Source organism: Seriola dumerili, unplaced genomic scaffold, assembly GCF_002260705.1.
Source record: "Seriola dumerili isolate Sdu_G_001 unplaced genomic scaffold, Sdu_1.0 BDQW01000273.1, whole genome shotgun sequence".
NCBI classification, from domain to species: domain Eukaryota; kingdom Metazoa; phylum Chordata; class Actinopteri; order Carangiformes; family Carangidae; genus Seriola; species Seriola dumerili.
In genome coordinates, this window is record NW_019174528.1 from 1208400 (window position 1) to 1235615 (window position 27216).

At 43.6% G+C, this 27216-nt stretch overlaps 3 protein-coding genes and 1 long non-coding RNA gene across 5 annotated transcripts; 3 read left to right on the forward strand and 1 right to left on the reverse strand.

Annotated features, from left to right (window-relative positions):
- Positions 1-597: 597 nt before the first annotated feature.
- Positions 598-3454, reverse strand: snapin (SNAP associated protein). Its single transcript, XM_022757389.1, has 4 exons — positions 3301-3454; positions 2231-2277; positions 1953-2071; positions 598-1316 (listed from the first exon to the last, which is right to left on the reverse strand). Exons 1-4 carry the CDS (start codon positions 3414-3416, stop codon positions 1209-1211), a joined length of 390 nt encoding a protein of 129 aa, XP_022613110.1. The 5' UTR covers positions 3417-3454; the 3' UTR covers positions 598-1208.
- Positions 3455-3469: 15 nt separating this feature from the next.
- chtop (chromatin target of PRMT1) lies at positions 3470-10275 on the forward strand. Of its 2 annotated transcripts, XM_022757387.1 has the most exons (6): positions 3473-3756; positions 5519-5608; positions 6722-6872; positions 8561-8735; positions 8902-9048; positions 9211-10275. In XM_022757387.1, the coding sequence occupies exons 2-6, from the start codon at positions 5544-5546 to the stop codon at positions 9411-9413; spliced, it is 741 nt and encodes a 246-aa protein (XP_022613108.1). In that variant the 5' UTR covers positions 3473-3756; positions 5519-5543; the 3' UTR covers positions 9414-10275. The 2 variants fall into 2 exon arrangements, with proteins under 2 accessions (XP_022613109.1, XP_022613108.1); XM_022757388.1 differs by lacking the exons at positions 8902-9048; positions 9211-10275 and having other exon boundaries at positions 3470-3756; positions 6722-6944; positions 8561-8641.
- Positions 10276-11476: 1201 nt separating this feature from the next.
- On the forward strand, positions 11477-16520 carry LOC111230495. The gene is made up of 9 exons (XR_002665446.1): positions 11477-11537; positions 12712-12780; positions 13259-13288; positions 13472-13541; positions 13891-13949; positions 14928-14974; positions 15291-15349; positions 16105-16147; positions 16419-16520. It is a non-coding gene; the product is annotated as an uncharacterized LOC111230495 (long non-coding RNA).
- A 3439-nt stretch (positions 16521-19959) lies between these two features.
- txnip (thioredoxin interacting protein) lies at positions 19960-23071 on the forward strand. The gene is made up of 6 exons (XM_022757346.1): positions 19960-20335; positions 20778-20853; positions 20963-21110; positions 21239-21598; positions 21688-21990; positions 22090-23071. Exons 1-6 carry the CDS (start codon positions 20080-20082, stop codon positions 22135-22137), a joined length of 1191 nt encoding a protein of 396 aa, XP_022613067.1. The 5' UTR covers positions 19960-20079; the 3' UTR covers positions 22138-23071.
- The last annotated feature ends 4145 nt before the right edge of the window (positions 23072-27216 follow it).

A 27216-nucleotide genomic window follows, 5' to 3' on the forward strand; every position in this document is an offset into this window, starting at 1 on the left:
AACAGTTACACATGACAACTTTAAAGTGTTTCGGTCTGTTCACAGCAGATCTGAACATGGAAAACTGATCTGTCTATGGGCAAGTACATTATTCAACATGGAGAATTTACTGTCCAATAATAAATAAACAAGGAATATTTAATTGGGTTTAAATGAAGCACTTCTTTTGACTAAACTCACACAACAAAGAACTTGCTTTCCCTAAAATTAATCCAAAATTACTAAAACTCAAAAAGTGATTAGGAAATGTATTAGGTAACACTGCAAACGTAAAATCAATGGATACCGGCCAGATGGCCATGAAATTTACTGAGCACATTCATGCTCCATTTGGGACGACCAGTTTCTATTTCAATGATCCTACAGCCTTTTCCTCTAGCGCCACCCTCTGACCTCCGTTGCTTGTAAGGTGCCAAGAAAAAGTAAATCATCACTGTTTTGCATTCTGTCCAACTACCGAAGAGGATTAGGGCCAAATGTGAAAATTTAGTTTAAGAATTCTCCTTTTAATCTCACAATGCCGAGAAAAAACTCAAAATTCAAAAAAAAAAAAAAAAAAAAAAAGTCTGAATTCTATGAAAAACTTTTTTTTTTTCACATGTGGCCCTAATCCTCTTCCGTAGTCCAACACCTTCATATTGTCAGGTGCAATAAACATTACAAGCGTTGCCTTATTTTAATCAGTATGTTGACATATGAGCAACGTAAAAAAAAAATGAGAATGTAACATTAACGTATACTTTATGAACACTCATAATGAAGCAATCAATATCATACAAAAAATCACAAGCATTACATTGTATAATCATGGAGACAACATCCTATAGTTTCATCCTCATCATCTACCATCTTGATTTGCTGTGACACAGCACTAACATTCATTCACTTGACCAGAAGAAACAAACTGAAATAAATGTGGATTTAGTGGCTACATGTGTGTAATTTATGCACTGTGTGATACTGTAACTGACTCTTGAATTCTCTCAGAGGATTAAAGAATTACCTGTTTGCCTAATGCTAAGCAGATAGTAGCCTGGATTTTATTATGATGCCATCAGACAAAGCAGAGCAGGACATCAGCATGTGATTAGACAAGTAAATGTCAAAAGGAAGACGAGACCTCCTCATGTTACAGTTTCCTGTATTGACGTGTCCCTCCTGGTCAAGACAGTTCACAGTATTAGCTGTGCAGAGCAGGAGGAGGAGGGTCAGGGTTTACTGGGGGAGCGGGACGTGAACACTCCTGAAGCCTCCAGCATGGTCTTTCTTCGTGCTGTCTCTTTGGCCACATTGTGGTTGAGTCGCCTCAGACGTTCCTGGGGACAGAAGCTTCAGATTATGTTGCTGTTTGTATATTGTTTTACTGTTTGGCTTTAGTTCCATGTCCCGTTTTTAAACTGGACCGGTTGGTAATTGTGCTGGTGATATTAGTGCTCTGGTAATGTGGTAGTGGTAGTAAAGCTAATACAGCAGTAATATTAACAGCAGAGGTGTTGGTTATAATAGAAGATGTTATAGTAGTAGCAGTTTAGTACTACAGGTTGCAGTAGTGACCTCACTGGGAGCAGTATTAGTGGCTGTATTATACCACTAACTGTGCAGAATATCAAAAGTTTAAAATTAACAGATTTTTTAGTGGGCAGCAGGTCAGGTGAATCTCTCTTTTAGCTCTGTGTTTGGTCTCCACCAGCTCCTGAGGGAAATGTCTGGCTCTTTAGCTGTTAAAAGCTCCACTGTGTTCACCAGCGGCTCTCTGACTGTCTGTCTGCTGAGTTTGGACACCAGAAAACCAAAGCAGAGCTGGAGTGAACGGCAGAATGGTGATAGTTCTGTGTGTTTGTCACTACAGGCGACACCTTTCATATCACACACGCTCATTGTTAAAATATTGATAATGCAGCTTTAGGAAAGAAGTCTGGAAAGAAGTCCCACACAAAAAGCTGGCCACTGACCTGAGCATTCTGCAGTATGTTGTTTACTAGCACTACTCTACGTCTTGCATTCAGCAGCTTCTTTACATAAGGGTCCAGGTCTAGAGCCACCTTCTGATGTTCATTTATCCTGCATAACTCTGCAAAGACACAAAAGACCAATCCACTGGTTAGCAAGCATATGTTATTTAATGTACTTCAGAAATGTGTTTTTAAAAAGCTAATGCTGTCTTTAAGATAAAAAAAGGTAAACAAAACACCTGCGTCAGGGATTTAACAGACATTATACAGTGAATTACCTGTGGCCAGGCTGTCTATATGTTCTCTTAACTCTACTTGGCTTTCTCTGCAAGGAATAAAATAGTCACATTAGTTCAAGAGGAAAGACAGATGATACAACATGAAGAATATATCACTTCAAGTGCACAAACAGGTAGTCTCCCTGAATTAAAGAACATCAAACATTCATCAAAATGACAAAGGAAGTCTGTCAGGTTAAAACTAAGACCACACAGCAGCTGACAATGAAACATGTGACATCATCATCATCAATGCTTCAACCAGAGCAACTGGTGGAAGCTGTGGTAGAGCTGGATGATCAAACAGTTACAGCGATGTTACTGACATGAATCAGTAACATCAGCTACATCAGTAACAAAATCAGATATCTACAATCCAATTTCAGACATCCAATATTGAATATGCAAAATACACAATGACTAGTAAATATGTTACAGATATCCACAATTGTCATTATGACTATTAAAATGCAATTTCAGATATCTACAATTATGACTAGAAACAATGCAATTGCAGGTAATGTGGATGTGTTGACAGGTAGGATGCTGTTTTAACAGGAAAAGATTTCACTTACTATTCACAACTATGCTTTTTAAGAATTTAAAGATAACTTTAAAGGTACTTTGACAAGGAGAAATATATTCTTAGATATATGGAAATACAATTTAGACTAGTAAGAATGTGATTGTGCGTGTGTGGTGCTAGGAGAAATGATATCAATGATATCTAAAATAAAACACGGGGATCAATGACTCCTTTCTATGTTAAAACGGCGTCCTATCTACTCGTCCACAGATATCAATACATTTGTGTATCTGCAGTGGCAATGTTTCTAGTCATGATGATAAGTGTATATATCCGAAACGGCATTTTACTAGTTTCTATGTATTCAACATGTTTGTATATTTAAAATTACATTATGTACATCTGGAATGCTTTTTCAAGTGGATGGTTATAAGAACAACAATGGTCCATCAGTTCCAGCTCTAACCAGCACCGGTCACGAGACCGTTCCAGAGGCAGTGAGCGAGCTCAGACCAGGAAGAAACCTCGTCCATGAAGGATTTACCTGACTGAGTGCACGTGCAGGTCCAGCTGCTGGATAGCGGGTTTCAGGAGGTCGAGCAGCCCCTCAGCGATAGCATCTTTACCTGAAGAAGCCTCCACTACAGCTGCCGCGGCCATTTTAGTGAAGCGTCGCCGTCGCCAGACAGGAAGTTACGTCACGGTGACGGTGGAGTCATAAGACCCTCTCCATTTTCTTCCCGAGGATCTTCAGGGCGGACGGCAGCACCATTTTAGGGAGACGCGTCTCAAACCCCGTCTCCGGCGTTTTAGCTTTATTGTGACCGCGGCTGCTCAGATAGGAAGCTAGTTCAGCTTTTCCTCACAGTTTCAGTTTAAACAGAACAGTATCAAAAACCCGCGCGCCATCACCGCGCTGCTGCTGCTACAGTTGCTAAAGCTGCTAAAGCTAACATTAGCCGGCTGTGAGGCTTTTCTCTCCACCGACGCGACATTCACTGTAAGTAAAATTCATTAAACGTTTAAATTCCAGTAGAATCTCTTAAACAAGTAAACACACATGTTTACTAATGCAGCTAATATTGAGGTTTATTTAAAGTACGGTGGCCCAGCTTACTTGTTAGTGTAGCCGTTTTGTCGGGACCAGGAATGAGGACGCTGGTTTGAAAAGGGTCGGCTGTGTTTGACCCCAAACCGTGTCTCTGAAGGAAGGTGTCATTCTTCCCCGGGTTCGCTGTCGTCTTGGTGGATTGAATCCTGTGTATTGTGAGTCCTTCACCGAGACACTAACACGGCCTCATCCACAGAGGAGCTAATGGACGTGTTAGTGTTGGGTTGAAAACAGAGCTACCTGTTCTCGCTGCCACACGGCACGGGAGGGGAAACACCTGTGCTGTCTGTCCAGTCCCCGCTGCATATGGTAGTCTCTGTTGATATGTGGCCAGACAGCTGCTGGACGCCTCCACACCGTCCCCGAGGCCTTATTGTTGGTTACTGAACAGACGCCACCATCTTAAGATTAGCTGAACATTACCTCTGCTCCACTGGAGGAGTTGGTCAGTGTGTTTTTGATGAATAAAATTCAAGTTTAATTCAAGCTGCCACAAGAAATGGATGAGGATGTTTAAGCCAACCAATTAGCGTTGGCTTTATACAAGCCTTGGTCAGGGAGTTAAATTAAATCACCGACATAGAGAAAGAACAGTAAACTACGTCGTACAGTATTTGTAAGACTACTTATTTTTAACCCAGCAGTTGTTGTGCTTGTAGCACATGTACCTTATCAAGGCAAATTAGATTTATTGTTCAGCATAACTAAAGCTCTAAGATCTGTAATCAGCTTTTCTTGTCTGAGAAGGAGATGATCAGCAGAAGATGATTAAATTTGTATCTGACACATTAAATTAACAGGAAGCTAACTTACTGTACAACTAATTGATCCTAATACTCCAGGCCCTCATTCAGAACTGTAAAATTGATTAGTTTTAAGTTTAATCTCCTCACCTGCTGCACCTGAGGCTATGTCCACACTACCACGTTTTCATTTGAAATCAGTCTTCGTCCAGACTAACACACCTGAAAACGCATACACCACATACATGAGCCATCATGTACACGGGGCATGCATGAGCCGGTGTAAACAGGAAGCCGATTGTCTTCTCTGCAGTTGATTAGTTGCAAAAAATGCTACGAATGAGGAACAGCAAAGACAGCTGCAGTGTCAAAATGTAGAATTTAACTGAACAAAAGCTGCTAGCAAAGACAACAAGGTCAGTAACGTTTGTAATTCATTATCCATGTTGTCTTCACTGGCAGTTGAGGCTGATAACACCCAATCAGGGAGCAGCCGTAGGTGTCTACGTTGTCATTTCCTTACGTCTCCATTCTCGTCCATTCAGACGCAACCCCAGAGTTTAACTAAAACAGGTCCTGCAGTGTTTCCAAAAGGCTCAGTTTTCAGGACTCGAACTCTGGAGAGGAGTGGACGGGAGGAGGAAACATGGCAAAAGAGATGCATGTTAAAACAAAAACACAGTAGTGTGTACATAGCCTGGAACAAGCTGTCTGCACAAAACCCTATGAGAACATCAGTGCTGAGCTTAGAATAAGTAATACACAGTGAAAATAGCTCTGCGTCATATACTCAGTGTAACGTAGAGTCAAACGTCCACTCTGACACTGTTCATTGCTGCAGTCTGTTTTGCTCTCTTCTCATGACAACCAATTGACCTTGTCTGGTTTTCTGTCCCATCTTTTTCCAGGAGCCTGAAAGCGAAGTCTGTCAAAATGAGTGCAGCCTCCTCCCAAAAGGTTGTCCTGAAAAGCACCACCAAAGTGTCCCTAAATGAGCGGTGAGGCGCCACGCACCCTGTCAGCAGTTAGACACCAGATGCAAGGGCCAGCCTTGGCCTGTGAAGGTTCTAGTGCTCTCTACGGAAGGCTACTGTTGGGGACCGGACCCGACATGGATGCTATTCTGACTGTCCTCGGTGTGTGCACTGCTCACTCAACATTTGTTGACGCTCCAGCAGAGTTAAATGTGATTGTAACATGGAGCGGAGGGGGGCTTTCCTGAGTCGTCTATCTTGTGTAAGCAGTGCACACATGTAGACAAGGGGAGAGGGTAGTGGTCGTACTTGGTAAACCTTGTTAAGCCTATGCTAGACCAGACCACTGTCCTACAAAGGCCCTGGCACACCTGCTCCCTTTTAATTACACAGCACAGTATACATGAAGTATACGCCTTTTAAAGGGGAGAGGAAGGCTTCAGCTACACCAGGGAGACGGGGCACCTCTTAATCCTTTCTGCCTCTCTCACACTTTTCTCTCTCAAGAGAAGCACATGCTCCTTTTTTCCTCCTGTTCTATCGCTGTCTCTCTCCTTTCTGCTCCAAGTCTATAAGACACCGGGTACTCAGTCCTAGCTTGGACGTGACAAAGAGCTCCCCTTCCCCCTCCCACCTCTCCTTCCCCGCTCTGAGTCTCAATGGTTTGAGCATAAGTCACGGTCCATGCTGTAAGTGGCTGGGTGGCCAAGCACTCCTCATGTCCGGGGCCTCTGCTGCTGCAGCATGACGACACCCCCGCCAGTCAGCTGGAGGCCTGTAAGTGGCAAATTGTGCTCCTCTTCTGGCACCTTCTCTCTGCTCCTCTTTCTCCGCTCTGTGTTTTCACTCTGGAGTTATTTTCTTTATCTCAGTTTGCCTGTCTTCTTGTGCTCGTTTGAAAACACATGCTAAATTCAAGTGTGAATAATTCTGGATTGTCATTTGATTGAGAGAGAAAGTGAGTGCCAACAAGTGGAACATGAGTCTTACATGGCAAAAAGAAACACCAGAGTCTGTGTGGCCGCATCCATAACATGAGAAATGACTTGATGTGGAACCCTGCTTCCTCCTCCTCCTCTGTATATCCCCTGTCCCCTTCTTTTACTTCCTCCCTCTTTTTCCCTCCCACCTCTAAAGCTTCACTAACATGCTGAAGAACAAGCAGCCCACTGCAGTAAGCATTCGAGCCACCATGCAACAGCAGCATTTGGCCAGTGCCCGCAATCGCCGGCTGGCCCAGCAGATGGAGAACCGGCCCTCAGTGCAAGCCGCTCTGAATCACAAGCAGGTGAGGCCAGAGATCAAACCAGCGAGTCAGTGGACCTTTTGTGATATGTGAAGCCTACTGAAGTAAGAAAAGGTGTGTACTGCGTCATACTGTGAAAAAGTTTCATTATCCAGCGAGCACCCAGCTTTTAGCCTCCTTTAGCTCATTGTTTTACAACTTATAGATTCAAATGTTCACAGCAGCTCCTGTCAGCCCTCTGTCGGCAGGCAGCACACAGTCCCAGAGGAGGGTGAACTTAGTTCAACATCTAGCAGCTAAAGACCAGATGTTTTTCTTAGTCAGTCAAAACAATTGCAATTTCCATGACATCTGGGACACGGAGGAGTCAGATCAGATGATTTACATAATTCAGCTCAGTGATATCTGTTATACAACTGTAGTCACGAGCTGAGGACGTAACATCTCACGTTGATGTGAACAGGTAGCATTGAAGTGCCCTTTAATATTGAATGTAAATTTATTAATAGGTTTCTCCTGGTTGTGAAAGCAGGATGTGCTAACCTGTTAGCATCTTAATACTCAGGAATATGGTAGTCTCTCTGTATTTTTCTTTTTTGCCTCCTAGCAACTAAAAATTGACGAATGAAAATTTAAACCAGAAGTGTTTGACATCTCCTGCCATGAAAAATTAAAAAATTAAAAATCCCCAACGTCAGAAGTAGTGAGTCTGCTTAGTGACTGTTTGGTTTACAATTCAGGTGAAATTACAAGTTAGTTGTCATTAAATTGACTTAATGTCTTTACCCTGTGGCTGAAACACGTCTGCCTCGAGAGGTGTTGCGTTCCAACTGTAATATCGTCAGATCGTGAGGATTTGTTGTTGGACGCTGAGCAGGAGGCAGCGGTACGATCCAGGAAGTAACAGACTGATGTGTGTAAAGACTCATCAGACTCTTAAGGCCCAGTTCCAACCCGGTCCCTACACCCTCCCACTCAGAGACGGAGTGTAACTGTGGAGGGTCTCCTCATTAACGAGGATGGTATAAATACACAGGGAAGCTTTGGCCCTGAACTTTCACTGGTGGAAACACAAAATTCATTGTTACCCAAATATTTCTGAAAGATATTGTAATTAAATCAATATTTATCAAACAATAAGCTTATACATAGCACTGACAAATATGCAGGAGTGGCATAGTGAGCTTGAGGAAGGAAAATGATTAATTGAATAATAGAAATTCACTCCCATGCTTCTTTGGCCGCATTTTGTTTTTGCTGAACATGTTTGTCGTCTTAATCTAATTATCACCTTATTTTTTCCACTGCTTAATTTTCAAATATCAAGTCAAATAAAAAATTTCGTTGTGTGTGGAAAAAGTCAAATGTCTTTTTGAGGTCATTACACCAAACTCAGATTTGTAGGTTTGTGGCATTTCATCCATCCCGGGCTCAAAGCGATGCTGCGCTCGTCTGGGAGTGCGGTCTGTAAACCTGCATCAAGTGTGTAGGGGCCGGATTTGAATTGGGCTTAACACCCACAGACAGGACTACAACTCAGTTTTATCTTCGCTCATGGAGAAGGAGTTGGTTTACAAAGTCATCTACCAGGAACGTGCTCTTGTAGGCGTGTGATTGGTCAACGCAGTGAGTCTCTGACCACCACCTGTAGGATGACTTTTCTTCAGTATTGCCCACCTGGTTAGCCTGACTTAACTTTGTCCTAACTGCATCTGAATAACTTGCTTAAGAGCCTGAAGCAGCGCCTGGGGAAGAGCAACATCCAGGCCAGGCTGGGCCGGCCCGTCGCGGCTCTGATGCGTGGAGGAGCTGCTGGAGGCAGAGGAGGAATGCGGGGGATGACCAGGGGAGGCCTCCGAGGACGAGCCAGAGGAGGAGTAATGAGGGGAGCTCTCTCCCTGAGAGGTGTTTATCCACAGTCTCACATAGTATCTCACCCGTGAATATGTCTCTTATTCCAGCTGTGTGCTCCTGCTGCAGCCAGCTCCACATTCATGGCTCTAGATTTCTCTTCCTGTTTCATCTTTGTCCTGGGTTTTGCACCAGGTGATGATATGACTGTGTTTCATAGGGAAGCGAGTGTTGACAGGTGCCCCCATGCGAGGCCGTGGCTCTGCTGGCCGTCTGGCGATGCGTAGAGGAGGTCGCCACCGCGGAGGAGCTGCTGGCAGAGGAGGGGCCCTGTCCCGAGGAGCAGCAAGAGGAGGAGTGGCCCGAGGTCAGAGGCTGGCAGTGTCTTCTCTATTTATGTCCAAAATGATTGTACTGTTCACTTGAAGTTTTAGTAAGTCAGGAAAATGGACCGCCTCAAATCCGCTGAGTTGTCGACTGTTGGTCAGTGCTGTCCAGTCACCATTGCTGTGTGTGTGTTGGTGGACAGGCCGTGGTGGACTGCGGGGGCGCGGTGGTTTCGCCGGTCGAGGTGGTCGCGGTCGCGGGCGGGGTCGAGGTGTCGGCAGACCAGCTGTGACCCGTGAACAACTGGACAACCAGCTGGACGCTTACATGTCAAAGACCAAAGGTCACTTGGATGCTGAACTGGACGCCTACATGGCCCAGGCTGACCCAGACAGTATGGAGTGACCCTGAAGGACTCTGAACCTGAAGCACACGCAGAGTCACTGCAGAACTGTACGGCTGAACTCACACATACAGTCTAGTGTTGATGTACTGAGAAATGATTATGTTCAAATAGTAGATGAGTGGTGACGGTCCAGCACTCATCCGGAAATCAAGTTGTCATCTGAATGTGCTTTGGCCACCGGTCAATTCTGCATCAACCTGCTCCTCCAAAACTTTCATTCTGGATTAACTGTGCAAAAGGGACCTTTTTTAAACATTAACAAGCCCTGCTGACTATACACGTCTGTGGTTTTTGTTTGTGTTTTTTTTGTTTTTTTTAAATACATGTACATGTCCTGAAACACTTTTTTTAAAGGTTTTAAAACATATGTGTAATGGCTTAATCCCGGTCAAAGATCTAGGTGATGTTGTGTTAACCTTCTGTTGAAACCAATTTTGAATTACACAATTTTTTTTTTTTTTTTTTTTTTTTAACTTTTTATGTATAATTTAATTTTAGCGTTGGTGTGTTCAGACCTTTAGGGATTCATTATTGGCTTATCTTCAAAAGATCTGCAATGCAAACCTTTTCTAAATTATTTGTTGAAGAAGAATGTAAGCAAAATGTCTTTAAGCCAAGTATCCATTTGTCTTTGTTTTCTATTTGAAAGTAGTATTCTGAAGTCTTTTGTTCCTGCGTATCTTCCACCTGCCAGCGTTCTCGAATGGATTGTTGGCACTGAATTTGTACTTGAGCGCGTTTGTATGACATCACCCAAAGCAAGTAAAATAGGTTTTGATTAAAATGGAAATGGTGATTTCCCTAATTGTGTCAACTGTATGAATATTAAAGGAGTAAAATGTTGACCTCAGATCAAATGTAGTGAGTTGAACTGTTGTTTATCTCAGAGTGAATAATTAAATTAGACAGTAGAGACTAGATCTTGTGATGGGAAACTCCAAGTGCAACGCCTGGTGTAATGTTGATGTTCAGACCATCAGTACTCAGCCATTACTACAGTTTTACATAAGTAGTCATAACCACATTATTACATCAATACTCAGTATTTAGTGCTACATTTTTACATCAGTACTCAGTAATTATCACAACATTATTACATCAATACTCATCAATACATATTTAGTGCTACATTTTTACACAGTACTTAATAGTCACGGATCAGTGACAGGCTCACACTTCATCCTTCCTCAGTGGATGTGGAAAGACCATAAGTTCAGTTTAAGGTGATTACCAACCTTATAGACCCAATAAAATGAACCAATGTCTACTTGTGTCCCAGCATCATCAGTCACATGTATGATGAAGACCAGTGATTTTTGTTTCTCTCTCTCTCTCTCTCTCTCTCTCTCTCTCTCGCTCTCTCTCTCTCGCTCTCTCTCTGAGGCAGATGGCCCCCGGTCCGGTTCTGCTCGGGGTTTCTGCTTCTTAAAAGGAAGTCTTTTCTTGCCACTGTCGCCCAGTGCTGCTCTTGGTGGGAATTGTTGGGTCTCTGTAAATATTATTATAAAGAGAAGGTCTTAGACCTGCTCGGGGAAAGTGCCTTGAGATAATGTATGTTGTGAATTGGCGCTATACAAATAAAAATTGACTTGACTTCTGACCCAAGTCAGGAAGTGTCACCTTCAAAGACCAGAGGAGCAGTCCTGCGGATGTTACTGTGACTGACTTGGTTTGTGCTCATTTTATTAATTTGTTAATCAATATGCGCCAATCAACACGACACAAGCTGACATGATCAGGTTCTTAGGGTCGGTGCTGCTTTTCGGTGTGTCAATGTCTTTGCTGTTTGAGCTGATACTGAACTAAAGTGGTGAACATCGTTCAACTTAAAAAGACCCTGGTGTTTACGTCGGAACGATCCTCTATAATAAAGTAAGTCTAGATCTTACTCTGTAAAGTGCCGTGATATAAAGTATATTATGATTTGGCGCTATACAAATACAATTCAATAGAATTGCAAATTTTGCTTTTAGGATTTCCGAATTTCTTTTAACGCAGCACCGGTTACCATAAAGCGGTTTCAACTGACGTAACAAATCCTATAAATATTTTTGTGACACGCCTGCAGCCTCTCTCTCCAGTCCTCGGTAGACGGGACACAAGGAAGGACTCGCGGGGTGCAGGTAAGCGTAAATAACGGACTTATTAAACGGACTTTCAAAGACATGACATGGAACATAGAGGCTAACTACACACGCAGCCGCCGTGGATAGGTACGCGAGGTTTTCTTGGACTTCGTCGTCTCATTGAGAGCACCACGTTGTCCTCAGTTAGCATAGCTGCACCTAGTTGTAGGTTAGCTCGATGCTAACGTGGATATCGGCTAACATGACCACGCTAGGCGTCCCTTTCCCCGCGACTTATTCCCGCTTCTTTCTGGGGGTCGGCGGTGACTGCTCCTGTCACAAAATTCACAATTTTAAAGGTAAAGTCGCACAATGGTCTTTCCTGACCACGTTTGAAGTGGACCTTATTAAACCGTTAGGAGAGCATAAAACAACGTAAGATATCGCCCTGTGTTGCCACAAGTCGGCGCTCATAAAATTCAAAATGGCCGACTTTGTCAGGTTTAGCTCCGGGAAGGATTTTTTTTGGTAGATCCCAATATGATACACATGCCCACCAGGTTTATTTTTGTTTGTTTGTTTTTTTTGAAGCACTCAAACCATCACTCATAACGGATATGAAGTTAACCACTTCACCACAGTTTGAACACGGGTGCAAGGGTACACCCTGGAGCCCAATGGCCGCTTTCGACATGTGCCAATTTTCATAACTTTCAAGTGTCTCATGAAGAATTATAATAATCTGAGCAAAACCAATATGTTCCTTGCATCTTCAGTGCTTGGGCCTTATGATTTCAGATTACAATAGGACCTTCACTTCTTGGTGCTCGGGTCCTAAACACAGCAGCAATCTGTCAATTTTCAGGTTCCTACTTGAAAATTAGGAAGCAGCCGAGTCGTCTAAGATTAAAGCCGCGAGCAGCATCGGTCAGGTTCTGAGAGGGTCCATTGAGTATTCATATGACACTGTAGCAGTCGAACATGTAAATGCTCATGAGTGTGGTCCAGACACGGATCAAGGCCACATTGCAGACTCGTCAGTGGGATCGTCCTGTGCAGCGGACTGATCCAGGACTGCAGTGGCTATAGAAAGTCAGGTTTTGCTTTCACCTCTGCACTGTTGGTTGCTGAATGGTGACAATGAGGCCTGACACACTCACCTTCTGTATCGTAAATATATGCCTCCTAACCAGAGGCATATCAACACTGAAACTTTCCTCTTTTTTCCTAGGATGTGACCTAATTGCTGAATGTGATGGGACTAATTCTCTAACAGTTTGAGGACCCTCTGAGACATGAGGTTAGTGTTGGTGTTTTTGACCTGACTGGAGGGAACATGATGCAGCAGCACATGGTTCCTCTGAAGGAAATGTGGACAAACTGCCAATCACTTCCTGTTTACATTCGTATCATTGTACACAGCAGCTGTAGGTGTTGATCTTACACTCCGTCTGTCAGAGTATTGATGTCGTGACTCTTGGGTTCTTTTGTCTGCCACGTTCACACTGTGGAGGACAGTGGAAAACCAAGCAGAACCTGGAGACACATGAGCTCTCATGAAGTGTAAAGGGCACAGTGTGCGCTCTGGTCCTGTCAGTGGGCTGTAGAGGACATGCAGTGCATAGAGCAATTCATTCTCTTGCAACCCACTGCTGTTGACTCTGCAGCAGTGTTACTTATGAGAACTGACAGCCGATGGTTTGGTAATGTGATGTTTTGATGTTTTTTTTTTTTCCTAATGGCTGTGAAGTTAAACTGTCCTGTGTCGCTGTCTCCAGGTACAGGAGAAGACCCCTGCGGCCTGCTGGGTAAGTTGTGTGACAGAATGCATCTACTATTGACTGAGTGTTTATGATGATTGGCTAAATATGTTCAACTGCTCTGATGTGTGAGTGACACCTGCCTGTCTGAACAACACGCTGCCCTGATGACAATGTGTTGATGGTCCTGGAAACACAAGGTCACCTTCATCCTACCTCTTCCTCCTGCAGGTGTCCTCGCCATCCTGACCTGCTGGTGTCCTCGCCATCCTGACCTTCAGCATCGCTACATCAACATAATGTAAGTACAGAGGACGTATTTTAATGTCACTTCTTCACATGACTCCACTCGAACCATCACCAGTGACTAGTAACAGGTTGGGGGGGGGGGGGGCGCAGCAGCACTGTGTGGTATCTGCAACCAGCTGCTCAATCGGCTGGTTAGTTCAAAAGTCAGTGCTAGACTAACTCAACATCTGGCATCGTTGGTCTCCATGCTGCCTGTGTGTGGAGTCCTGGTATATTTGTTGAAACACTTTTTAACCCCTCAGATTTTAAAAAGCCCAGTCTCCAGTTTCCATGTAGTTTTATCAGAGCTGCTGAACCATGTAAACTGCTGATGGTCACTTATGTCCTGATTGTTCCTCCAGGTCTGAGCTGCAGTAAAGGACGTCCTCCGGTCCCAGACCTCAGCCGGACTTCAGCAGAGGTGAGTGAGGTGACTGGAGAAGTGGTGTCCACCATGAGAGCTGAGGTCTATCCCGACAGACCTTTACCTGTAGGGCCGAGTCGTTGGAAATGCCTCAGAGAGAAAATCTGTAGTTTCGCTTTACCCACGTGTTCACTACCATGAGCATTGTGGGATATTACTGCAGGACACATGAACTGTGACATCACCATTAGGGTTGTCACTTCTTAATTAGAAATTGAAAAGTTTGTTCAAATGTAGGGAGAAAAGTTCATATCTGAGCTGCAATGACCTTTTCAAAATGTAGCTGCAGTCTTTATAAGCGCATCAGACCATAGGCAGGTAATATTGTCAATAGAGCCGCACTTGATCCCGATCATGTTGATAGATTTGCGTTTCTGGCAAATAATTGGCTTGACTATCAGCTCCATCTTTTACCTTTCTACATTTTTAGTTCAAAGGTGTCGGAGCTCCCTATCGACTGTTGTGACGTTTTTTATTCAGGGAGGCTTTTTCATCGTACTGTGTTCAGTGCTACTGTAGCACTTTGAGTTTCACCGATGAAAAGTGCTGCACTTTTAACGTTTTATAGAAAAGTAGAAGTGACGGGCATTAAGAAAACCATTAGTGTTTATATTAATATCTTTGTGATAATTCAGCGCAGAAATATGGTTGATGTAAGACGGGCTGTAAAGTTAATAAAGTAACGCAATTAATGATGTGGTGTTTTGGGGGAGGGGGGCACATTCAAATTAATTTGAGTGAATTGCGTTCATCACTTTGTTTTTTTACTTTTCATATGAACTTTTCTTTAGAACACAGGAAGAATATATAACACACTGAGGGGAAGAAGAAGAAACAAATAAGTCATGGGGGGTCTCTGTTTTAAATGCTTCATGTACAACGAGTAAACTAAAGATGGAGGCACAGTGAGGTTGTTTGGTGTTAAAGGTTTGTTTGCTGTGAAACTGAACTCGTCCTCTTGTCCTTTGTCTTCAGGTCGTGGTGATGATGGACGAAACGTGAGCCATGTGCTGGTGACAGTGGTAAGTGGGTTAGTCTCAGTGGGATTATCAGTTCCCTGGCTGGATGTTTTGGGGAGGGGGGGCGGCAGCACTGTGTGGTATCTGCAACCAGCTGCTCAATCGGCTGGTTAGTTCAAAAGTCAGTGCTAGACTAACTCAACATCTGGCATCGTTGGTCTCCATGCTGCCTGTGTGTGGAGTCCTGGTATATTTGTTGAAACACTTTTTAACCCCTCAGATTTTAAAAAGCCCAGTCTCCAGTTTCCATGTAGTTTTATCAGAGCTGCTGAACCATGTAAACTGCTGATGGTCACTTATGTCCTGATTGTTCCTCCAGGTCTGAGCTGCAGTAAAGGACGTCCTCCGGTCCCAGACCTCAGCCGGACTTCAGCAGAGGTGAGTGAGGTGACTGGAGAAGTGGTGTCCACCATGAGAGCTGAGGTCTATCCCGACAGACCTTTACCTGTAGGGCCGAGTCGTTGGAAATGCCTCAGAGAGAAAATCTGTAGTTTCGCTTTACCCACGTGTTCACTACCATGAGCATTGTGGGATATTACTGCAGGACACATGAACTGTGATGTCACCGTATCGGTGCCCTTTATCTTACAGGAGCCGTTTGAGAGTGTGGCTATTGCTACGTAGCTAATGTTGGCATTATCAGCTGTTCATTTACCAGCGTCATTGTTTACAAGTCAAAAGCCTTTTTTGGGCCCTTGTTACAGGCTAAAATACCTGATTTCACAGCAGCTTTTATCAGCTCTCTCTCTAGTGATGATTGGATCTTCAACCACTTAAACTGTATACATAAATATCGACTGGATTATTATTATAATTTCATCAGGAGATTAAAAGTAGCGGATCATTGTTCCGGCGGCTCTGCGCCTGCAGTTCCACCACAATGTTGCAGCAGTTCAAAACAATTTCATTGCAAAAAACATTGTAACAATCGTCGCAACTTTTAAGAGGCTGCCGCAAAATCTGGTATTTTAGCCGCATCAATCCCCAAAAAAAGCCTGTGAAATCCTGGAGGGACTGATTATTGATACATGGCCTTAAATGAAGTGCAGTAGAAAATAGAAATGATGCTACTCCTTTTTATAAAGATCAGGCAAGATGAATGATGAAAGTAATTGAAGTGATTTTTCTTTCAGATTCCTGAACCTTCCAGGAGACATGAGTCAGCTGCTTTTCACTGTAAGTTTTGTGTGTGTGTGTGTTTGTGTGTGTGTGGTCATATACCAAGGCTTTCAGGACTCTGTGTTCCTGACTTGCTGTGGACTTGACCATAAATTAAAAACCATCCCAGTGGGCTCCTGCAGCAGCTGCTGAGGAGACTTGCTGGGAACATGACCTGTGTTTGCAGTGCTGTCTGGAAACATGATATTTTAATCATGAGTCATTGTCAGATGAATGTGTTGTATGGGACGTAACTACTGTTGAGTTCAACCTTCTGCTTTGTTTTCAGAGGCAGCTGAACGGTGCAGAGCAATTGGTCACTTTGGAAGCATCTGTTGTACTGCACATTTACTCCAACATTTACTTCAACAAATAAAATGTATAAACCTTCCCACTTGACTTAGTGTCTGTTTGTGAACAAATGAAATCAAAATGTGTCTTAATTTTCACTGGGCAGATCTGCTGTTACAGGGAGTCATGACAGACCAGCAGCCTCCTCTGTTATATCCAGTTGTTCTCGGTTACAAGAATAAACTTAATTCAAGAAGTGCAGCATAATACAGACTTCAATAAAAATGAACGAGCAACACACTGAAACTGAATAGAAATGAAAATAAATCACATAGTAAAGTGGTTACTATAGTAGGGTGGCTTGACCCTGGAAATGTCCCTGGTTTTTGACAATTAAAAACAGATATCTAGCTTTGAGATAGTTTTAGCCAACAGAGGGGGCTAGCTGCTAGCTATAACAGCTTTAGGAGTGAAGCTAAAATGAAAATAGATTCATCCAGTCAGGTTTTTTTTATTTGTATATATTGATATTTTACAATCTTAGATCAGAAGTTATGATTGTTTCCTCTGTTTTTAAAGGTGAATTGTTTTAAATAAGATCAAATAGAAAATGTTTAGATAAATAAAACATTTTCTAAAAAGGAGTCTGGTAAATGTGTGAAGCTCACAGGGTTTGGTATTTGTTTAATTCAGAGATAGAAATGATATAAAACAAGGTGCAGTGTCTGTTAAACAGCTTGGACACATCAGGTTTACAACATGGAGCAGCATATTTCCTCCAGTAGGGGGCGGTACGCTCCCTCTGGCAGAGACCGGCCCATGTGGAATGTGAGTCCTGGGCTCATGTAGTTTTGGAAAGGAGGGTATTTTCTGTGTGATGAAACACAGTTTTTAATCTGAGCCTGTGATGTAAAATGGCAACAGTTTGTCCTCCATCTCAGTGTCTTAGTGGACAGGTCCTAGTGTTGGTTTGTGCTCATAACAGCACCCACCTCCAGAGTCTGTCTACCCCACCTGACCCAGGTGGACTCACCTGGCTGATGAACCTGATGTGCTGTTGTTATTCCTCAGCGACGGTGACAGGTGAAGGCATATTGTTTTCAGGTCATCCGTCCTATTCTAGGGAACTTCTTCAAATTTGGCACCAACATTCACTCGGACTCAAGGATTAACTGATTAGATTTTAATGGTCAAAGGTCAAATGTTAAGGTGACGGTGACCTCACAAAATGCGGTTTTGGACATGTGAACGCAGTTACTCTTTAATGCCTTGAAGGAATTTCTTCAAATTTGGTACAAACGCTCACTAGGACTTTTTAGCCATTACTCAAGACTTCACACAGCAATTATGACAAAATTCCACGCAAATGGTTCATATTTTATATGACACGAGATAAACAGGATGTAACCTGAAACTAGTCTGAGTGGAGGAAGGATACAACCACGATGAGGTGATTCTAGTTTGATTGGCTCCCAAACACAGGACTCACCGAGCTCTTTCTCCAGTAAACAGAACACCAACCATCAGCAGCTGCTTCCTACCAGCTGACTGTATTCAGTATGTGTGATAGTAACTCAGATCACATGTGCTCGGTTTAATCGAAAGTGCAGCATCAGCTCGGATGGCACAGTTTACCTTCAGAGCTGAATAACAGCCTTAGACATGGACCAATCTTCACACTCCTCTAACATGTCCCCACCCTCCTCCACAGGAACAGACCAAACCGAGGCCACAGCGTCATTATAGGCTGTTTGTGTTTTTTGTGGGTGAACAATGGCAGTCGACGCAGAACTACGGTTCTCATAGTGGAACAGTCTTCTGCTGGTGTAAAGTGGGTGAGAGTTCACAGAAGGGAACAATGAGATCTCATCGAGCTTCCAGCAACAACAGGCTGACTGTCACATGACACCATCACAAACACATTGCCAAAGAAACACCCGTCGAATCAGGAAATAAAAGTCGTGAGTGTCGCACATTTAAAAACTTTACCATGAGCTGCAACAGATGGAGCGTGGTGAACATGAGTGTGTGCAGTGAGACAGTTGGAGCCACAGACACACCTGCTATTAACACTAACTACACTAAACAAAGACTTCGCCCACATACACACACACACACAAACATTAAACTGGTCACCTTAAACTATCACTGCTCTCTGCATGACTGCATATATTATATATGTATATGCATATCTTATCATTTTACTGTCAGGTTCACTGAATGTTTCTCTCCTGGAGCAAAAATGATCGCCAGCCTGTTCCTGCAGGATCCACCCTGAGGAACCTCATAATGCCAGCTGACGGTGTTTTTCAGTGCTGCCTCTTCCTGACCGCAGCACAGTGGAAACTCCGTGAGCCTGCAGCGCTCAGAGCTCACTGAGACACAATAAATAATCTATAACATGTGCAGACAGCTTTATATGCTCCAGGTAATAAGAGTCTAACACATCTAGTCCAGTCCGGTGTCAGTAGCCTGCGCCATCAGAGATGACACCCCCCCCCCCCACACACACACACACATATATACATCCTCTGGATATATAAAGATATAAGTTTATAACATGTATGAAATACCCATAATATACCCATTAATATGTGTGGGCTACATTTATTAAAAAATATCTATATGATGAATTTTTACACAGAACATAACATTATATATTTAATTTATTTTTATTTATTAAAATAACATACATGTTGAAAAATCTATATGTTTATATATGTTTTTCTTATTCATTTCTTAATTTAGAACATGTCTAACTTCACATTCTGGGAAAGTGGTCTCAGACTTTTGGACTCTTGTGTATATAATATCAACATATGTTGACAGGCTTTGAGATGTTTATTATATTACATATGTCTCAAATATAGCATACATATATAAACTTATGGGCTAAACATATATGTCAGTATATGAAATAGTTTCAGTTTCTAATAGGTTTCATATATAATTTTTACCTATATGTCCATAGCCTATAAATTAAAAACGTATATATATAATTTATATTATATTTATAATATACATTTTATAAATTCATAATTTAACATATGTAAATTACATTTGTGTATGGGTACTATTTTATATTTACTGTAAACTTTACCAATTACACTTCCACACAGTAGATAACAGTACGTTACATTTAAGTCATATTAATAAATCCGATGTAAAGAGTGACGTAGTTGTGTCCTTTTTAACCAGTACATTGTGTGTATTAAAAACAGGTTCAGGGGTCTCGTGGGGTTCGGTACCGGTGGTGATGATGATGCTGGTCTCAGCGTCTCCCTCCCCAGGTTTCTGTTTACTACCATCATAGAACCCCACTGTACAGATCTGAGCCTGCCTCCACTTCCTGTCTCACATTTGCTCAGCATGCCTTACATTCACCCAGCCATGCGGTGTCCACGCGTCGGCTCTGGACGCTGATTGGCTAGAGCCGACACAAACAAAGCTACTCCACCAATGGGAGCGCTGTGCACGCGCTGAGCCATGCTGTTCACTCTGGCTGCTCGTGCCCCGCTGAGGCTCGTCATATAAAAGCGGCTCCGGCTCTTTGTTTACAGCAAAAAGTCCAGAAGAAGCCAAAGCTTCAAGCACAGTCCCGTCACCACAAACCCACAGTCCCTCTTCTTCTCTGTCCTCCACGCCCGTCCGAAGCAGCAATGGTGGCCATGACGAAGAGAGTGAAGACCTTCCAGATTACCTTTACGGATCCCTGCAAGACTTTTTACTGCGGCGGGGACAAGGTGTCCGGCCGGGTAGAGGTGGAAGTGAACGAGGTGACGCGGGTGTCCGCAGTGAAAGTGCTGGGTGTGGGCCGCGCCAAGGTGGGCTACGCTAAAGGCAAGCAGCGCTGCCGACAGGAGGCCGAGTATCTCCGGTACGAGGAAGTCCTGCGGCTGGACGAGCAACCCACAGGTACGGACTCTCTGTTACCTCTCTGTTAGCTGTTCAGGTGGCAGAGCTAGAGTCAGGTATACAGGTATCAGTCACTGTGTCTGAGCCTGAGTTCACCTGTTGGACCAGAGTCTCCGGAGTTGACTTTACATTTCACAAAACTGACGACAACAGAAAACAAGAACATTTACAGGAAGTCCTTTATAGTTAATATAATAGTGTTCTGTGCGCTGAGCATTTATTATTGTATTTATTATTTTTGAGTTACAATCATCTTTTAACCAGCCCGTGAATCCAAATGTAAAGTTACACATAGTGTACAATAATGATAATTGTTATCATAATTATTATTATTATTATTATTATTCATACTGCCCATGTTGACTGGAGCAGCTCAGGTCAGACAGTATCCAGGGAAACATTCATGAACAGGCGACTGAAGATGTTTAATTTTCTCTCCCAGACTCTGATGGATCCATCCTCCTGAGGCCAGGAAACAAATACGAGTACACGTTTGGATTTGAGCTCCCACAGCAGGGGTAAGGCAGCACCTCTCAATCCACGTGACGTCATGTCGTCTGGCTACGCAAATTTTATTCAAGTGTTTTATTTAGTTAATTTAAACGTTGTTCCCATGTGTCATCGCAGGCAGCTTGTGTCATCATACAAGGGGAAGTTTGGTTATGTGGAGTACTTTGTGAAGGCCCTGATGGAGAGGCCGCAGCAGCCTCCCCTCGAGTGCAAGAAGCCCTTTGAGGTGGAGGAGCCCCTGGATGTCAACACCCCCGACCTGCTGGTGAGTTCACTGAAGCAGCAACAGACGGCTGTTTATTCAGCTCGTCATATTCTGGCTCGGACATGTTGAACCTTTTGTGTGTGTTGTATAACGACGGAGTGGAGTCTCACCTTCCTGCGTCTCCTCAGTCTCCCACAGGTGGCATGAAGGAGAAGAAGGTCACCTGCATGTTCATCCCTGATGGCCAGGTGTCGCTGAACGCCAAAATCGACCGCCGTGGCTTCTGTGAAGGCGAAGACATCTGCATCAACGCAAAGTTTGAGAACACCTGCTCCCGTATTGTGGTGCCCAAGGCCGCCATCATTGCCAAGCACACCTACCAGGCCAACGGCCGCACCAAGGTCTTCCGCCAGAAGCTGTCCTCAGTGCGTGGGAACCACATCATCTCAGGCATGTGTGACGCCTGGCAGGGAAAGACCATCAGGGTGCCAAAGATCAAACCGTCCATGCTGGGCTGCAACATCATCCGTGTGGAGTACGCTCTGATGGTAAGGTTCAGGCTCTGCAGGTGCACAGAGTTCTACTGTTACCTATTGAGAAAAGAGATTAATGTAAGTTTTCATGATCCCTTCACCAGATTTACATCCACATCCCCGGGAGCGAGAAGCTGATCCTGGAGCTGCCGCTGGTCATCGGGACGGCCGGTCTGGGCAGCCGCAGCAACAGCGTGAGCAGCCAGGAGGGTTCGGTCAGTAACTCCTCTCAGAGCTGGGTTTCCCTCAGGATGCCCTCTGAGCCTCCCAGCTACACTGACATCACCCGCGACTGCCGCCTGGACCAGCCCCTCACGCCGCTCCTGGACGACTTCGATGGGGACGACAGCCCCATCTTCATGACCGCACCCGCCTTCCAGTTCCCACCGCCGCCGGTCTACACTGAGGTAGGTTTCTCAGCCGTGCCGTTTGATAAAGCGACCTTAACTCTGCCCTTCAGTCCAATAAGAAACCACCTTTGCTGATAACAGTGTGTTGTTTTGCAGACTGAGGAGGAGTACAGTGGCAACGCCCGCATGCTGCCGGTCTGCTGAAGTCCTGCACGGACTCTCAAACTCCGGTCCAGCTCTCAGGGACCGTTCATCTAAAGCACTTGAAAAGGAGCAGAAAGTCCAAACTCCAGTGGAGATGGAAGAGTAAAGCCGGGACTGTGGATGTGGACAGAAGGATGCTTTCCTGTTCTGTCAGCTGTCTTCACTGTGCTTCATCACCTACGCTGATCCTCTTCCTCCTGGTGCTCTTCGGGTCGTTGACGTGGAGGTGGAGCCACAGGGCCTGTGGTGCGCTACATTTCTGAATAAGCTGTCCCTTCCAGAGACTGTCAGGGTCTCACTGTCCATTCACAGCCACTTTATGACTTTGATATTGGGGCCAAGTGTTGTATGAGCCCCCCCCCCCTGTCTGCTGTGACATCTCTGCTTTTGTGGGGTTTATCTTTTCCTCATCATGTTTTGTCATTCCAGTCAAACCCTGTGTTTCTGAGGGATTTCACTAGACGAACCATCATTTCTGTCACTAAAGTCCAATCAGCATGTAGAGTAACCTCATCATGCAGCATCTATATGTTCTTATGTACCAGTATTTGAACAATGTGGTTTATTCCTGTATGTTATTGCACTTTTTGATTGACGCATGTTGCTCCACTACTGCCTACCAGACTTTCTGTTTGTCGTTTGAACAACGTTTGATTTCCCTGCTTGGTATTTGTGCCAAACATGATTGAAAGTAGACGCCCGATGTCACGGACACACCTGTGAGGATGATAATCATGGTATCTGCAGTTGTCCCAGACAACATTTCACTGTGACGCTTCATCTGTGGAGGCTCACAGCTTCTTCAGGGCACAAAAAAATCACTGTCGGACTGATTTATGATAAAGTATGTTTATAGTGCATCCTTGATATTTACAAGTATTTTTGTATGAAACCCTATGGGTTGGTTTTTTTATTAAAGACGTGTTGAAAATGATCCAGTGTCTCTCTGTGTGACTCGGTGAGGAAGAGACAGGTGGTCCTCAGCTCCACCTGCATTGTGGGGACTGGTGTTAGATTATAGTTTGGCCTTATTCAGGCTTTAACTCTGTCGACCTCCATGAAGACCTGAACCTGTGAAGACCGGGCCCAGGGACAGGAGGACTCAGACCCCAGACGCTGGATCGAGTTCTTCAGTCCTGAAGAAGCATGGTCTCCTGCTCTGGTCTGTTTCCGTCTGTCTGGATCCTGATCCACTTGATGAGGCTGGGGGTCTGGAGCTGGGAGGAGGTTCATGTTGGGATCTGGCCTGGGACTAGTGGAGGATGTGATGGCGAGTTTCCAGGTGTCAGGAGTGAGCAGTTGTTTCTAGTTGATGTGGACAGTGGTCCAGGATTAACAGACGGCGTCCTCAGTCCTTGTCATGATGAAACTTGTCATGAGATTTCCAGGATGTGTCAGCATCACCACAGTTTCACTGTTTTCTCAGTAGAAAGCAGTTCCACTGAAAACCATCTATATCATCTGTTCAGCACCTTCAGCAAAACTAATGATGAAACTAATTACTAGCTAACTAATGATGTCATCGGTCACCAGCAGGAGGTTTTTATTAGAATATAAATAATATGCTCTTATGGTCTTATGACCCAGACTTATTTTCATTTATTAGAATAAACAGACCTTTGGATACGAGAGAGGCCTTCAGGGTTTTTACGTTCTTCTAAAAAAAAAATCATATTTATACAGTTTTATTCATGGATGAATTTATCTGAACTTTCCATTAATTAACCAAAGTAACATTCAAAGGCAAACACAAAACAACCCATCCTCATATCGCTGAACCGTTCACACGGTGGCCGACAACGGCCTGAAACACTCCGAAGACACCTACAAAACTACAAAACTACAAAACTACAAAAATACAAAACAAAAACATGAACAACAAACACCCTGCAAGTTCAGAAACGATGCAACAACAAAAACACATGAACCAACAGAAAAAAAACCTGCATATTCAGACAACACAGCAGGAGAGCTCCAGGGCTCTAGAGGGAGCTCCAGGTGGAACACCTTGAACATAAGCTGGGGCTCCCACCTGTGAGGCCAGACATACGACCTTTGACCTTTGACCTTGGACCAAACGAGAATATGAGGAAAGGAAGAAGAGGCGATAGAAAAAGGTTTGTGTTGTTTTTTTACTTTTGGCCGCAGTTTTAACGATATTATAAAACAGCAACAGAAAATGTACAGTTCAGTTAAATTCAATTAAACTTTATTTGTATGGCGCCAAATCATGAAAAACATTATCTCAAGGTCCAGACCTGACAACATTATAGCAAGTGTTAGCATTAGCTTACATACAGTCTCTGGGTGTTCCACTTAGAGAGCTCCCCCTAGAGGCCTGGAGCATTAACGTTGTGTTGTCTGGATATGCAGCGTTTTTATTTTTTATTCCTCCGCGCCGGCGACAGTCACAGCAGCAGCCATTTTGTTTTACGTACGTCCATCCCATTCTAGTGGACACAATATCTCAGAAACACGTTGATGGAACTTCTTGAAATTTGGCACACACATTCACTAAGACTCAAGGATGAACTGATTAGATTTTGGGGTCAAGGGTTCAAAGGTTAAGGGCATGGTGACCTCACGGTTTTGGCTTTCTGAATGTGATATCTCTGTAACGCCTTGAGGGAATTTCTTCAAATTTGGTAAAAATGTTCATTTGGACCCAAGGACAAACTGATTAGAATTTGGTGGCTAAAGGTCAAAGGTCAAGGTCACAGTGATCTCAGAAAAAGTGTTTTCTGAGGTCACCATTATTCAAGACTTCACACAGACAAAATTAGACACAAACGGTTAGTATTTTATCTGACTCTGGATAAACAGGATGTAACCTGGAACTAGTCTGAGTGGCGGAGGGATACGACCACGAGGAGGTGATTCTAGTTTATGTTGCATTTGTTTTGGAGGTTCATGTGTTTTTGTTGTTGCTTCGTTTCTGTATTTGCAGTGTGTTTGCTCTTCATGTTTCTGTTTACATTTTGAATTATCGTATGTGTTTTTGAATCTGCATCGTTCCTGATCTTGCAGTTCGTTTCTCCTAATGGAAACGTTTGGGGCCGTAGCGGCGGAGCAGCTGGTTTGCACTCGGCACACTCAGGGTCGGGTCTGTTGATGTGTAGCTTTCATTTTCAGCGGTGTATGAGGAGTTCAGTGTGTGCTGTGGTAGTATCAGTGCTGTGGCTGGTGCTCCTGGAGGACAGTTGCTCTGCTAGCTGAGATTGGAGCTATTTGTCAGGAGGTTAGGGACCTAGAGGAGGTGAGGTGGCAGGTAAATAAAATACCTCTGGATGTGTCTGTGTGCACACCAGGGACTCAGATCACATCGGGGATTGTAAACCTGAAGAGTGCACAGTGTTGTAGCAGTCAGCTTGGTCATTTGATGACAGGGTTCATACAGTAGAGTATTTATACAGTGTCCTGCTGAGAGACAAGGAAGCTGTTTATCTGTGAACCAGAGCTGCCGCTGGAGTAAGTTTGAATATTCATAAGGTTCTGAGATCACTGAACTGTTTCATACCTGTACGACTTCTGCCGTTTCAGGCTCCACTCTTCAAACAGAACAAACTTGATTGGACAGTCAGAGCCGGAGGCATATTGTTTTCGGGTTGTCCGTACGTACGTCCGTCCCATTCTCGCGGACACAATATCTCAGTAACACCGTGAAGGAACTTCTTCAAATTTGGTATAAACATTCACCAGGACTCAAGGATGAACTGATTAGACTTTGGTGTTCAAAGGTCAAAGGTCAAGGTCATGTGACCTCAGAAAACAGTTTTTAGCCATTACTCAAGATTTTACAGAAATTATGACAAAATTTCACACAAATGTTTAATATTCTCTCTGACTCTGGATAAACAGGGAGGTAACCTGGAACTAGTCTAAGTGGCGGAGGGATACGACCATTCTCTCAGACTAGTTCCAGGTTACCTCCCTGTTTATCCAGAGTCAAAGTGGCGGAGGGATACGACTACGAGGAGGTGATTCTAGTTTTTTTTAAATCTCAGTTTGTGACACTTTGAGCTGCAGTGTAAAGTTACTGTGACCATGTAGGACAAAACATGCCAGCTCAACTGTTCTGTGCCCATTTAAAGTTGTTACCACACAGAGGATATGTACAGTGTTCACTGAAATAACACAACAACAACAGGTGGGCACATGTAGAGCAAGAGTCAGCAAACAGAATGAGCTGTCTGACTGACATGTCCACTGTCCCCCTGCTTTCCAAGAAAGACAGACATGGAAACTGATCCCTCCACTCCATCAACACACACACACACACACACACACACACACACGCACACACACACACACTAGGAGCAGGGGAGTTGGCATAAATGACAGGAGAACTTTTTATTTTTATTATAAAAGTTATATTTTAAAAGAGTTTGTAATTCAACTAATTTTAACTTTAAATGATGATAATGTTCCACAAAAAACTAGAATTACCTCCTGGTGGTCGTATCCCTCCGCCACTTAGACTAGTTCCAGGTTACATCCTGTTTATCCAGAGTCAGAGAGAATAGTAAACATTTGTGTGAAATTTTGTAACTTCTGTGTGAAGTCTTGAGTAAAGGCTAAAAAGTGTTTTGTGAGGTCATTGTGACTTTGACCTTTGACATTTGACCCCCAAAAATCTAATCAGGTCATCCTTGAGTCCTGGCGAACATTTATGTCAAATTTGAAAGGATTCCCTTGAAGAGTTCTGGAGATACCACGTTCACAATCACATGAATGTGTAAAACACAACATTATTTATTAATGACTTACTACCATTTATACCTGGTAAAAGGAGCCTCGTAGTAACTGATTAATAAATGAAGACGTGTTTCTGTGGCCTGTTGTTCACTGAGTTTATTTCATGTCAACTGAAACTTTGACCATTAAGATGCTGACGATGCTTCATTAATTACAGTAACTTAACGAACAAGTGATGAAGCAGCCGCTACAAACTCTGGATCAAAATTCAGTAACTAATGAGATATGAGGTTGAACAGTTCAGATACATGTGGGCTCACTATTTGGCAAGTAACAGGTCACTGTTGGCCTTTTGATCTAATGTGTTATAACAGCTTATAAATG

Excerpts from the sequence above, each read along its gene's own strand:
- snapin (XM_022757389.1), bottom strand. The coding sequence starts at position 3,416 with ATGGCCGCGGCAGCTGTAGTGGAGGCTTCTTCAGGTAAAGATGCTATC. Across the intron at positions 2,278-3,300 it reads CTGCACGTGCACTCAGTCAG|AGAAAGCCAAGTAGAGTTAA; the intron begins GTAAATCCTTCA and ends TATTCCTTGCAG. Across the intron at positions 1,317-1,952 it reads ACATACTGCAGAATGCTCAG|GAACGTCTGAGGCGACTCAA; the intron begins GTCAGTGGCCAG and ends TTCTGTCCCCAG.
- chtop (XM_022757387.1), top strand. The coding sequence starts at position 5,544 with ATGAGTGCAGCCTCCTCCCAAAAGGTTGTCCTGAAAAGCACCACCAAA. Across the intron at positions 8,736-8,901 it reads GGGAGCTCTCTCCCTGAGAG|GGAAGCGAGTGTTGACAGGT; the intron begins GTGTTTATCCAC and ends TGTGTTTCATAG. Across the intron at positions 9,049-9,210 it reads AAGAGGAGGAGTGGCCCGAG|GCCGTGGTGGACTGCGGGGG; the intron begins GTCAGAGGCTGG and ends GTTGGTGGACAG.
- txnip (XM_022757346.1), top strand. The coding sequence starts at position 20,080 with ATGGTGGCCATGACGAAGAGAGTGAAGACCTTCCAGATTACCTTTACG. Across the intron at positions 20,854-20,962 it reads TTTGAGCTCCCACAGCAGGG|GCAGCTTGTGTCATCATACA; the intron begins GTAAGGCAGCAC and ends GTGTCATCGCAG. Across the intron at positions 21,111-21,238 it reads TCAACACCCCCGACCTGCTG|TCTCCCACAGGTGGCATGAA; the intron begins GTGAGTTCACTG and ends GCGTCTCCTCAG.